General features: G+C 40.2%; 1 protein-coding gene across 1 annotated transcript in view; it reads right to left on the bottom strand.

Moving 5' to 3' along the window:
- Positions 1-14,092, bottom strand: part of ctnnd2b (catenin (cadherin-associated protein), delta 2b) — a 240,464-nt gene that overhangs the window by 92,396 nt on the left and 133,976 nt on the right. The window contains exons 6-10 of the mRNA XM_085378966.1: positions 9,722-9,873; positions 9,323-9,496; positions 7,740-7,885; positions 2,274-2,518; positions 1,614-1,745 (exon numbers count right to left, since the gene is read on the bottom strand). Of these exons, the coding sequence (XP_085235092.1) occupies positions 1,614-1,745; positions 2,274-2,518; positions 7,740-7,885; positions 9,323-9,496; positions 9,722-9,873 (849 nt within the window). The remainder of the gene's footprint in view (positions 1-1,613; positions 1,746-2,273; positions 2,519-7,739; positions 7,886-9,322; positions 9,497-9,721; positions 9,874-14,092) is intronic.

Genomic DNA, 14,092 nt, shown 5'->3' with positions numbered 1-14,092 from the left:
ATCTTCTAATTCATTCTAAAAAGCGGGAATTTTACTGTTCTGAACTTCTAGAAATTTCTTTTGGAAATAAACATTTACTAAAAAGACGCAATGGTTTTTGAAAAACATTTATTCTGAACTGTGCACCACAATTTCAAAACATTTTCTGAAAGATGTAACAGTATACATGTTCTCACTTTCATTAGAATTTTGTATATCAAAAGGTCTGACATGGTAAATGCAAATAACAGCATTCTCATCACTTATTTCTTCAATACAATATGCATGTCCTTCATTCATCCCTTTGTGGAACTTCAACACACTTCTGCTCTCCCCCATATTCCATCTTCTCAAGCATATCCTGTGCGGAGATTGAATAAAAATTAGTTGACACTAATTAACGGCACAAATAATACAGTAAACAATTGCAGCACAGTAAAAAAAAAAGGAATCCTTTTTGAGCCATTACTTGTGTAAAGTATTTTCCCAAAAGAAAAAGACACAGGCAACAGGTAATACTGAACTAAATGTAAAACCTCAACCTTTTTAATTTTTACCTAAACCGTGTGCACAAAACTCTGGAGGGATCTATGCTAACGTAGAACCCAGTCAGGACGCCTGCTACTGCTGTTTGCTTGTTTTTTTTTTTTTATGGGCGATCGTTTTCAGGCATCAAGTAGCACCATTATACCAACATTTCACATTCTAGACATTGTTTTAGGTGTATTTGACCAAAAGTTTGACTGAAAATTCACATGCAAGCTGTTTTTCAAGGCTGTGGTATTTGCCCGCAAACAATACCTTTCAGCTAGCTAAAACAGAATATTATGCTATCAGCGAGCAACATGGCTAATGCCTTTCACACAGCTTTGTCTCAACTCCAAAGAGCCACAGAAGTAAAAGCTCATAATAATAATTGAAACAATCTTTGAAAAAATGACTTACCAAGGATGGCAAACAACTCAAATATGTAGAGCAAAATGTTCTGAAACGGCTTCACTTCAGCTTCGATTGGAGCCGTGCTGGGGGCGGAGTCTGTGAATTTACTCTGTTGGTGTCATAGCCCCTCTAGGAGTTCAGAGTTAAGAGGTCAAGAGTTAATGTTTCCATTGTAACACCTCCAGATTTGACAGGGAAACACTCATTTTTAACACTCGATTTTAACTACTATCATTTTACACCTCAGAGTTACATTAAAAGAATGTGACTCTCCTTAGAGTAAAATTAACTCTACTTTTGCAAGAAGACTATTAACACCAAAAAATTTAACACTTTTGAATTTGCTGTGTACTGTACATGTTTGTAACACACACTTCCCATTCACTATCTATCTAACCAATGCAATGTATTCTGGTAGTGTCACCTTTTGAGAGGTGAGGCCCTCTTTAGTTGGACCTATTTTATAACACAGTAAGTGAACCACTATGTTGGTTTTCTTTTGAACTGATTGTCCACATAAGGGTTTCGTCCAGTCAGTGTTTGCACTCCTGCCAGTCATCTCTTATCCCCGTCTAGTGGCTTGCTCATCAAAATTGGGGTAGATGCGTCACATGAAAACTCTGAAGCATCTCCCCCATCTTCTACAGGCACACTCCAAACACTGAACCGTCGTATTTCCCTTCTCCAGATCTCACCTTGTCCTCTAATGTTAGGTTTGGTGTAGACTCTGTCTTCATAGATGGGGTCGATGTGGTGTTCAGGGGACTGCAGGGGTCGCAGTTCGGAGCCCAGGTGACTGTGCTGGCTACTGTAGGAACCTCTGGACCCTGGAGAACACAAGGCGGTGGAAGTTAGACATAGTGACAGATGGATGCATGTGTAGATTTATAAAAATATTCTCGTGGGATAACACTGAATGACAAATTCGACTACAAATGAAAATAAATGATGAAATGCATTAATAGATATGCTTTCATGTACTGGACTGCTTCTGCTCTAGTCATAAATAAAAAAATAGCCATTTACCCTGAAAGCAAAAGAATACACAATAAATTAGGGATACTGTATGCTGGGGAAATGTTTAAAAAAACAAATAAAGCAAACTTTATTTTGAATTTGAGGGTCTTATCTTATTTATTACAAAGAACATCTAATACATTTGAAATAAAATCTTGACAAACTTTAGTCATTTGTTAACATTTGTTTACAAAGCTACAGGGGGAAAAGGCCACAAATGTAGAAAATGTTTCTACATGTTCAGGAAAAAAGTAGAAAATGAATGACTTGACAAGACTCAATGGCATTTGACAGAAACACACATAGAAAAGTAATCATAAAGGTGTCTTGACCTCTACCTGCCAGGCTACCAGGCCTTTGCAGGGTTGCGTTAGCGTACAGCTCGTGGGAAATCTTGTAGGTATCTGCTCCGATGTGATGCAGCATGCGCTTGGTGGGCGACAGGGTGGCATAGCTCCCCACCGCAGAGCTAAGCTGGTGTATGGGTGACGAGGAGTGATTTCCCCCTGGAGAGGCTACCATGGGGAGCGGTGAGGACGAGCCGCCAGCACCTGATGCTACCATGTTGATGGGGGATGAGGTGCTGAGAGAGGAGGAGACACGGAAACTGTTGGACTTTTTGCGTGAACATATTGTGTTTTGTCTAGAATGAAATTACATTCGTAAACATAATAGAAGTGAAAGAGAGCAAACATCAACCTAGATTAAGAGACAAAGATGAATAGCACAGTGTAAAACACAGATGCATCGATAACGGTGCAGCAGACATGCATATCCGAGTTCTAATCTCACACAGAGTTTTGTGTACCCATCTAGTGTTGCGCCAAACAGAAGCATTCAGGCCTTTTTCAGACCTCACCTAAATAGTGAAACTTCACCAAACAGTAGTCAACAAAAACAGAAAAAGAAGAATAAAATCTGGCAATCAAAGTGTCTGTAACTACAGCTACAGAGATCCATCATCCATGTATTTCCTTAATTGTTTCTCTACCATCTTAGGTGAGAGGTGTGGTGCACACTAGGCCGGTCGCCATCTGAGGGCTGACACAGACAGACAGGCACCCACTCACACTCACACCAATTTAGAATCACCAGTTAAACTAACGAGCATGTCTTTGGAAATGGACTGAAAAGGGTCAAATACAGCTCACTGGACAGTTTTTCAAAAATGTGTCCTGATCTAGTCTGAAACTAGATAAGGACACGTTATTAACCTTTTTTACTGCTATTCCTGGTGTGGTGACGTCAGTGTTAGCCTAAACTACACAGCAGTTGAAAGTCAGGCTGTCGATGATCTTTTTTTTCCTTCTCAAGTTCTTTAAAGGAAAAAGTAGGCAATTGGGTTTAAAGGTAAATGCATTTAAAGGGAGGTTTTTCTTCATGGTTTTACCCACATCAAACTGCGCTTTATTTCACACCTCTGCTTTAATCCTTAAAGTCATGTTTATTTGTTCAGTAGCTGCCAAGACTAATCTTTTCTGAATATTAAACAAGCACTATGAGTCCCTTGTGTATTAAATAGTATTCACTTAATTATATTAGTGGATACTTGTATCAATTATTGGAAAATCAATGAGTAAATGAATACTCTGTTCCCTTTAATCACATTTTATTTACCTTCAAATGGAGGTGAAATTTGATTTTAGCTTTTTTAATCATCAGTATTTTCTACTGTTATTTTAACCTACATTTACATCACACATATCATATTGCTAATCCATGGTTATTGGCATATAATATACCATTCTAATAAGGGATTTGCTGTATACATTTCCCCCAAATGTATCATATTTTTTGGAAAGCATCTCTACTTGAATTTAAAATAAAATTCTGTGGGTTTGAACAACATTTGGCTCCACAGCATGAGCTTGTAAAGACTGGCCCACCAACAGTCTGCTACTTCATTAGGGGAGTTTTACTTTTAAATCTTTACTTTTCAGTACAGATTTCCTGATCACGTGTGGAGTGCTGAACCCTTCAATCGATCCGTCGAACGTTAAAGACAGGATGATGTAGCACCTTTATTTGTTTCCATTATAGAAAACATTCTATGCAAATCGTGACATTCCTGGATAAAAATAAAAATGTCTGATATTAAACTTTTTCTTGTTGCCAAACTAACACGACTTAAAAACGACTCAGATGTGAAACAGAGGAGAGGTCTCGTGTGTTCTTTAAACCTGAAATGTGAAGTCGTTGTTTAGTCAATGTCATACGGATAACTAACGATTAAGAGCTCTTGCACGCCTCTGGAAGCCTTAGCTGTGGTGCATCATTTTCTGGCACCTTCCCACAATGCACTGCAGTGATTTAAATAATTTTCCATCTCCTCACTGTTTTTTTTAATAGCAGTCAGTGAAAACTGGTTATCTGCAACAATTTTTCCTCACCAACAGCCACAGACATGCTCTCTACTTTTAAGGTTAGACTCAAAACTTCCCATTTTGATAAGGTTATAGTCAGGCCCGGATCAGGTGACCCCGAAGCATCCGTTAATTATGCTGCTACGTGATTCCCTGTGACACACTGAGCATTCTCTCGCTCACCTTTTTTCGTTCCCCGGGTGTTTATATACTACTGCTGCATGTCATTACATTTTGTCTTCTTTCTCCAATAGTGTATGTTCTGTCCTGTCTCTGGTGCTCTCTTCTTTTGGCTGTTCAAATGGAGTTTTTCCTTCCACTGCTCAAAGTGTTTGCTCATAGGGGATTGTCTGTTGGGGTTTTCTCTATAGCATCTTTACCTTACAGTATTAACAGTGTTGGTAGTAATGGAATACATGTAGTAATGGAATACATGTACCGCCTTTACGTATTTAAAATACAAAATATGAGTAACTGTATTCCATTACAGTTACCGTTTAAAAAGGTGATATTCAGAATACAGTTACTGTGTTGAAATAAATGGATTACACGGCAGTCTTTTCTTGTTTCATATGTTAGGCTATGCCCTCTTTATTTTTGGTAATTCCACGCCGGTGGAAACCCAAACAAAACACGCATTAATAGGCTCTAATGCCTGTGTCTCAATCTCACGGCCCATGTCACCCGTACTTGACGTGAAGAAATATTTTTAAAAATTATTATTCAAAAAAATTATTTAATATCAAGGCAGAGTGTTAGTGTTTTATATACGCGTGGAATAATTTTCTATGGAAGATCGCAGCAAAAAGTGCAGCCGTACCTAATGTCCACCCTACTGTTACTCATTTTAAGATTTAAAACTCTAGTTGGTATGGCGAGTATTCTTCAGTAATGGTAATAAATCACACAGCAATAGTACATTCATGTAGTTGTAAAAAGCATGATAATATATTAAGTAATCCAAAGTATTCAGAATACGTTACTCTCATTGAGTAACAGTATTACTCAATTACTCTCATTGAGTAACGTAACGGAATACATTACAAATACATTTTGGGGCATGTAATCTATAATCTGTAGTGGGATACATTTAAAAAGTAACCTTCCCAACACTGAGTATAAAACGCAAATGTTGTTGTGATTTGGCACCATATAAAAAAAACCCCCAACAAACGTGAATTGAGCTGAACTGTTTATGATCTTACTCCAGTGTGTACATGGCTGCTAATTCAGCCCTTTCCCCATTGCAGCAGGCCACCTAGAACTCGATTTTCCAGTGCAAGTCAGAGCACAGACATGCAAATTCACATATTCTAAATGTCCCTTGCATAAAGGCAGAACTGTACAGCAGAGAGAGCCCTTGCTGCGTGCTTGGCTCGGTCAAACACCTTTCGTGACAAGGAATTAATAAAGCCTACCAACAGTACACAGAGTATTCTGTCATCTGTGTGTCACCATTCTCAGTCCAAGCTGTACAGAGGAAATGCCATAACCTGCTGTGATCATCTACAGTAAGATCATTTACAATTTGGTAAATTAACAGCAGTGAGCATGTTTGTACCCATTTGTACCTCTGTTGTAGCTTTTGTCAGTTGTTGTGGCAGGATATGGGAATCTGTTAATGTTCATCTTGGTGCCGGTACATTACCTCTGATGATGCACGGTGCAGTGAAAAAGTATCTGCCCCATGATTTCTTAGATTTTTTGCATATTTATCACATTTACTTGTTTCAGGTCATAACACAATTTTTAACATTAGACAGAAATAACTCGAGTAAATACAAAAAAATGTTTTTTTAATTGATTTAACCTATTCAGGGGTAAAAAAACTATCCAGTTCTAAATGACCCTGTTTGGAAAACTGACTGTCCCTCCTTGTTAAATTAAAACATTTTCTGGAAATCTGAGTTCAGCTTCACTGGCCACACTCAGGTCTGATAACTGCTGGACCTGTTAAATCAAGAAATGACTAAAAAAGAAAGTGAAGTAGGCTAAAAGATCTCAAAAAGCAACACATCATCCCACAATCTTAAAGAAGCAGCTGAAAAACAAAGTTAATTGACATCTGTCACCTTGTAAAGAGTTACAAAATTCTTCAGCAAACCACAGTGAGAGCCATTACCTACAAATGAAGAACACTTGAAACATTGGTGAACCTTCCCAGGTCTACCAAAATTACTCCAAGAGCATATTGATGACTCATCCAGGAGGTCACCCCAGGCCCGGAACAACATCTATAGAACCACAGGCCTCAGTTAAGGTTCATGATTCAACAGAAATGGCATCCATGGGAGAGTTCCAAGGAGCAAGAACACAAAGGCTCATTCCACATTTGCCAAAAAACTTTGTGATGAGTTTCAAGACTTTTGGGAAAATATTCTGTTGACTAACAAGACAAAAGGTTTTTGAGTCCTGTTACATCGGCTGTAAAACTAACGCAGCATTTCGTAAAAACAGCATCATACCAACAGTCAAACATGGTGGAGGTAGCTACAAAACCTGGACGACTTACTGTAACAAAATAAGTAACAAATACTGTATAACACTTAAAGTGTACAGGGCCTATTTTGTGACCATGGGATAGGCCAAGCCTATTGAGTTTCTCTGTGCCCCTCCACTTTGGGATTTTACTTCTCAGGTAGGTCCCCAAGACGCCCCCACAGCATAAACTGGTAAGTTAGTAAGTAAAGTAAGCCACGGGGCGATCGTTGCTCAAGAGTTGGCAGTTTGTCTTGTAATCAGAAGGTTGCCAGTTCGAGCCCCTCTGGTGGTCAGAGGGCCCGGTGGCGCCAGTGTCTGGCAGCCTCGCCTCTGTCAGTGCGCCCCAGGGGACCTGTGGCTACAATGTGGCTTGCCATCACCAGTGTGTGAATAGGTGGATGCGCTTTGGGGTCCTTAGGGACTAAGTAAAGCGTCATACAAATCCAGGCCATTTACCATTTAAAATTTTATATACATAGCACCTTTCTGGACAAAAGGTCACAAAGTGCTTCACACAGAGATAACAAGGTATAAAACAAAAACAGACAAAAAGTGATGTGTTTTTAGTTGTTTTTAAAATAGACTACTGAGTCCACAGATCTTTAGCTCAGTGGGAGAGAGTTCCACAGTCTGGGGGCCACAGTTGCAAAAGCTCCGTCTTCCTTAGTTCTCAGCCTTGTATGCTGTATAACAGGTAGGCCCTGATCACGTGACCTCAGGGACCTGCTAGGGACATAGGGCTATAGAAGTTCAGTGATGCAGGCTGGTGCTTGTCCATGAAGAGCTCTGAATGTCAGAACCAGAATCTTAAAATGGACTCTGAATTCAATGGGGAGCCAATGCAGCCGTATTAGCAGCGGTGCCACATGTGAGTACTTCGAGGATTTGGTCAGAAGCCTTCGGTTAGTAAAGATATATTCTTCAAATCGATGTATAATTTGTGTATAGAGTCAGACCAACCTGTAGGATTTGGCGAGTCGGCTGGGTGATTGCTTGGGTGAGGACACTCTCTGTAGCGTGGCGTAGCTGGGCATGTCAGCAGAGGCTGATCCCAGCCGCTGCAGCTTGGTAGGAGATCCCACCGCCTGCAGAGGGGAGCTTACGCGCTGCAATGCAAGATTTGTAATTCATTAATTGGGAATGTCACTCACATTAAATATTCATCCTCTCTTCTTATTCCTATCATTACTTCCATAGAGATGAACAACTCCCCCCCCCCCCCGGAGCTGGAAAACCAGAGAGCAGAAACTCTAATCCGTGATAACATCCTGATGAAGAGCTCTGGGTTATCAGACCAAACATGAAGTCACGACTGTAAACTTTTACAACCAAATGAACTTGAAATGCAGCCGTGAGCAACGGGCCGCCAAATGAAGTTCCCTCAGAATTGAATTGGTTGAACAAATATTTCCAATGCCTTTCAGGCACAGAGCTAAAGGGACAATTTAAAACACTGTTAATTTGGACGAGCGTGGTCAAGTTGTGATACACCGGAAAAGTGAAGGTAAATCAGTTTAAATGTTCAACGGAGTTACAATAAAGAATTATGAAAAATGAACTAATGAGTGAACAGTAGTGTAAATCGCCACCTGTTACAGCACATGTTAGTGCAAGTTTGATGTTTTTTGGTTTTTCCCTGTGGCAGCCAACAACCAGAAGGCTGCACACTTTCTAATAATCACTGTTACATGAATAAAAAAATCAGAATCATGGGTAATAAATCCTAAAGTTAATTAAATTGTTATTTGACTGTTTCCAAAGCAATGAAACGATATTGATAACCTCTAACTATAGTGATGATAGCATATGTATGTATTAATGTCTTTATGCACACATTCTCTTCCGTAATGGGAATCTGAACAAAGCTTTGCATGAACATCGTCACACATGCAGTGATCATGTAACTGCGAATGCAATGTTACGTTCTCACGTGTCACGTTTAACGTAATGACTTTATAGTTACCAAAATTACAGAAATAAAGTCAACTAAACGGGACTTTGTAGTAACAGTTCCTGCAAGAATAACGATAATGTATATAAAAGAAAGAGCGGGCTCAGTTTGGATACCTTTGCAACAGACACTGACACCATCCAGTGAATATGTAAGACACATTCTGCTTCACAGGTTTTTCTCCACAAACATGTTGAGCAACATAAGGTCGAATGTTGAATTTGTTCAGTGGTTCTGAGATTTTAACATTTGTTAACAAAAGCTTTTTCTGTCTCTCTTTTGTGGGTTTGTCAGCGGGATGTGTGAAATAGACACGTAATTTGGCAGAGATTTGGTGGCCTTTGCCACAACGATTACCCGAACAATGCTTGCTGACTCTGTGTTGAAAACGTGTGAAAATACTACAGCTTGTATCTTTTGAGATCAATGGAAGCAGCTTGAATTTGACTTCAGTATTAGTGCATTAGAAATTATCCAATCGCTACATGAAACCCTTCAATACACTTTGGTTGCAGTGTGTACTGGAGCAGTGGAGAACGCATCAGTCACACAACAACTGAAGCATCATAGTAATACCTTTAGGGATATGTACCTGTGCAGGCAAAGTGGCACACGAGTAATACATGGATGGTCCAGCAGGTGCAGGTCCGCCCTCTGTGGACATGTGGAAAGCGCTGCCAAAGGCCTGCTGGGCAAATGAGTCTCTCTGGGACTGTGAAGGAGAGTCTGTGCCTGCTAACTGGGCAGCTGCACGGCTGGATGTCACCTGAAGATGGGTGGAGGGAAGAAACATAAGACAGATGAGGGGAAGAAGGGGTCACACAGAGAGGGAGAAAGGAAGGGGGAGACAGATGTGAATGAAGATGTAAGAGGACAAGAAAGGAGGGTGAAGAAGAGCGCACAGGTTAGGAGGACACGGGACAGGAGACACGAAGAAGACAGAGGGCCGGAGAAAGGGCATTTGGAGAAGGTAAATCAGAGGAACAAGCACCTGGTTGTAGCTGTGGACTGCTCCTCCGATTTGCCCACTGCGGCCTGGGACTGATTCTCCAAGTGTCAGCCCTTGATTACTATGGTAACCAGCTGCTGCATAGGCATCTTGATTGTTAAGCTGTAAAGCGCTTTGGGACAGGAGTCCTTGTCCTGATGGGAAAAATGAAAAAGAGTCGAATTAATAAGGGTGATGAGCACTGGCCAAGGACGTGGTTACTGAGCCTGCACAATGTGCAAATTTTTTAAGGAGAAAAATCCTGTTCATTAAATTCATTAAAATGATCTTTAAAAAAGAAGAATCTGGGTTAGCAGTCTGAAGAAAGCTAAAATGATTTACAAGAAATTTGTTGACCAGTGTCAAAAGCCACCTTACAAACAGACTTTATTTCTGTCAAGCTGCTTTTATGTAACTGTTTTCAAATGACTCTTACTTTCTACAACAGTCAGTTATTGTGTAAAGACTTCGTCTGTCTGTGGCCTTGAAGGCATTCTGTAACCTACTTTACATCCCACGTGTTATACAATGTATTTCTTTTTTATGGGAGAAAGACTAAACGTGAATACAACAAGCAGGACTGTGTTGGTCTGTAACAGACCTTGAAATGAAGAATAGAGAAAGGAAGAAGCACACTGAAGGCTGAAATGGGATGAAACAGATTTACTTATCGTCCTGTTTTAAGGCATCCACTTGCTTTTTACCCACTATGTTATTCTGGCCTCTCTCCACTCTCTTCCAGTCATGCTCCATGACCCTTAAATCTCACTCTATTCCTGACCTCCATTTAAAACACACTCTTTTCCTGCCTCTATCAGTTCCTTTATTGCTCTCGACTACCTGAGTGTCTCTCCCTCTCTCTCTCCATTCCATCTGCCTGTATAATTCAGCAGGGAGAGCGACACAAAAGTGTTAGAATGAGGCCAACAATGAAACTTTCACAAACTCACTCAAGGATGCACTGAAATAATCCATTTTCATTTGCTGTGAAAAAGTAAAACTTGTGGCTTCATAAATAAAAAATGAAGTGTAGTTAGTGAAAAGTTCTTTTTTTATTTTTTAAAAAAAGACTGGTAGCTCTCTTAACTACTAGTTGAATATGAAGCTAGTGGGTGGAGTGGGTTAAGGCGGCAATTAAGGGAGCATTCACGTGTAAGGACTGTTTCAACATTCGACGGTGGGTGTGGCAGATTTTCAGCAGGGTATTTTTACTGATGCTACCTTTTGCAGAGATAACCAGTGTGGTGGTGGTCAACAGGTTTGCCTTTCAAAAGGCAATCATCATCTCAACATAAGAATAATAATCATACCATCAAGGACTCACAAATGTAAGCGCATTCCTGGAAAGGGACTGACGAAACTGCCGGAATGGGTGTAAGGGGGATGTACAAAGAAGTGGGAAAACTTGAAGGACAAAATATGGTTGCCCCAGAGAAAACAAGAAAGGTCCCCATTTTGATAATTAGAGGAAACACGAACCCAGCCTACAGGGACTCACGAGCTAGAATACTCCTCATGTCAGTCGCATGTCTGGAAAAATGGGAGCATTGCATCAGGAATGGAGCCTGGCGTTAAAAAATAATCAAATATAAGATCCCATCTGCTGCAGCCCCTTTATGGAAATTAGGGAGTAGGCAAAAGAAGGCACAGCAGTGCCGTAGTAATAGTCATTTATGGCAAGGACACAACACCTTCATTAGAAATTAGCACGAGCCAAGCTATCTGCCTAACTGCCAACAACAAAGTCAGGAAGGTACTGCACAAGCACCTCCCTCATTCTCTCTGAATAGTTTCATAATGTGATTTGATCGAATAGAAGGATGACTGTGATTTTATTGCTGGCATTGGCTTGAAAAGTTTAGCTAAACTTTTCAGCACAAGCAGAACGATTCAAGTTTGCAAGACATCGCTCACCTCTATTAGTCTATCAGCGCCTGTGTAATTAACAACAGAGTGCTGGTTTTAGGGTTTTTTTTCCCCTCTTTAAGACCAGCACTTTTCCACAGGTCCTGGTTGATTTTTTAAAGATACCAAGACACTTTAATTCTGCAACATTTTGGATATTGAAATGAATTACCTTCACTAAGCACCATGGGGAGTGAATTTTCAAAGCCCAACTACTTCATAAATGCTGCTTTGTGATGCCAGTTTACTGAATGCTGACTTTTACAGGGTCAGAAAACCAGCAGCTCCAAGCTAACTGAAGGTAAGATAATAAAAAATTGCTTAAACGTCAGGCTTAGCTAACCCTCCGCTGGCTGTGTGAACTAACTGGTAAGAGAATGGAAGTTGCTTTCAGTCTTCAGGGAGAAAAAAAATAATAGTGGTTTGACTAGATCCAGCCATCATCAACAACACTAAAACATCATCTCATGACAATGTGCAAAGGATCCACTGCCAACACTCTGGACCCAGACACTACAGAACAACCCCAAATACTGAACTACAAAATATAATCTTGTGATTGACTAGTGCTTCTTCCCCTCAGCTGTTACAAGGCGAGCTTATACAGGTATTTGGACACTTTTATAAATAGTAAATGCGCTAAATGACCTTTAACCTCATAAGATAATAGTCTAGTCTTAACAGCCTTTGAACTGACACGAAAGCATACATAACAGGTTCTAGATTTACATTTAAAGGGTTGATTCAATCTCTCAAGAGTTTATCCATCATGATTAGAAATAATAAAAAACAAATTTAAGACCTTTTACTTTGTTGTATTTTTTATTAAGGCTCTACAAACACAAAGTAGCATCGCAGTGATAATTAAATCAGTTTTACACATTACCAGTCTTAACACGTCGTTCCACATCATAACACTTTATTTTTTATGACAGCAGCCAATTTGTGAACATAAAAGTTTTAGACCAGCATTTCAAATAATACAAAAATGGAGCAAGTGACGCAAAAAGTCATAATCCTTATTGGCCAAGACATGTTTAGGTGTCTGGAACAACATTTAAAATGCATCTACATGGATGCTATTTTTATGTCTCCATGTTTAATAGGGAATGGCATAGCGAGTCAGGAAGAGAGGCAGGGTTAACTAGCTGACGACTGCGTTAGAGCAGAGTTAAATAGGTTAACAGCAGGTTTACGCGATCTTACAGCCAAAGCATAATGACATTAAATGCTTCACTGCTAATTTTACATGCAGCCTCATTAGGGCTTCTAAAGCGTTTGCAGTCTTGTGATTTGCACATGGACCATTTCATTTCCAGTGTAAACATGCAAACATGCGTAGACTGTGACACATAACACAGACTCACGCGGCACGGAGGCATGAACCATAATCACAAAAGCATCTAGAAAGCATCAAATGAGAATGTTAAGGGAATAATTTGGGAAGAGGAGGGCGGGAGCTGCTTGTACAACAGCCAAAACCCTCCCATCTCTCTTATTAAAGTGCTGTTTCATTTTTGATGCAACCTTGATTAATTCACTTTGGTGATGATAGCAATAATGTTCCTAATAAACGGCTTTAATTACAGAAATTAAACTTTTTTTAGCCAATAAGGTATTTAAAAAAAATGGTGTCCCGTTGTAGCTGCAGCGTTGCATGCATGTATCAGCAGATATACTAGATTACGTTCCCTTTATCCTGGCAAAATAACTGACTGCACCCATGTTTATTAAATTTTTAGCACTCAGTACTCTCAAAGGAGTTCTTGAGCTGTCCTCTGTCAGCAGTGGCTGTTCCTTTAATCTCCGCTTGTGTCACTTTTTTTGCCAGCAGTCTAAGAATCAAACCAAGAACGGCGCACGGGACAAAACCAAGAAACGTTGCTTGTTTGTGATTATTAAAGAAGAGAGAAATCTTAGTGCCGGCGGTCCATAAACACTGCACGAGGCAGATAAGGCCAGCAGCTAACGGCAAAAGGAGGCACTCTGGATAAAAGGGTTGCAAAATAAAGCACGACCAAAGTGAAAAGTCACATTAAAGTACAGAGAATGGCTGCAGGCGGAGTAGCTGGTGATTCTGCATAATTTAAAATGTGATATCAAGCTAAGGGTGCTGGCTGAGTTTACTGGGTCGAGGCCTCAGTGTCCAATATGCTCATCTTCCGAGAGTACACACGTATATGCATACACAGGCTTAAAACACACACGCACGCACGCGCGCGCACACACACACACACACACACACACACACACACACACACACACACACACACACACACACACATAGTGAAATGAAGGAATTTGTACTCCAGGCCTGTTTGAGATCAATTCACACACTCTCATGCACACAAGAGTCAAATGTGTGTGTACAAAGCCAGGGGACATTTTCCACAGTTTTTCTTTGCCACTTTAGGTGTGTTTCATATGGCTAGTGGAGCCTTTAAGGAAACAAAGGGCCTCATAAATACA

Source organism: Diplotaxodon limnothrissa, linkage group LG18, assembly GCF_057381915.1.
Source record: "Diplotaxodon limnothrissa isolate DT_005_m linkage group LG18, D_limnothrissa_male_GT1.1, whole genome shotgun sequence".
NCBI lineage: Eukaryota > Metazoa > Chordata > Actinopteri > Cichliformes > Cichlidae > Diplotaxodon > Diplotaxodon limnothrissa.
Note: the sequence above shows the minus strand (reverse complement) of the source record. Positions and strands in the feature narration are given on the sequence as shown.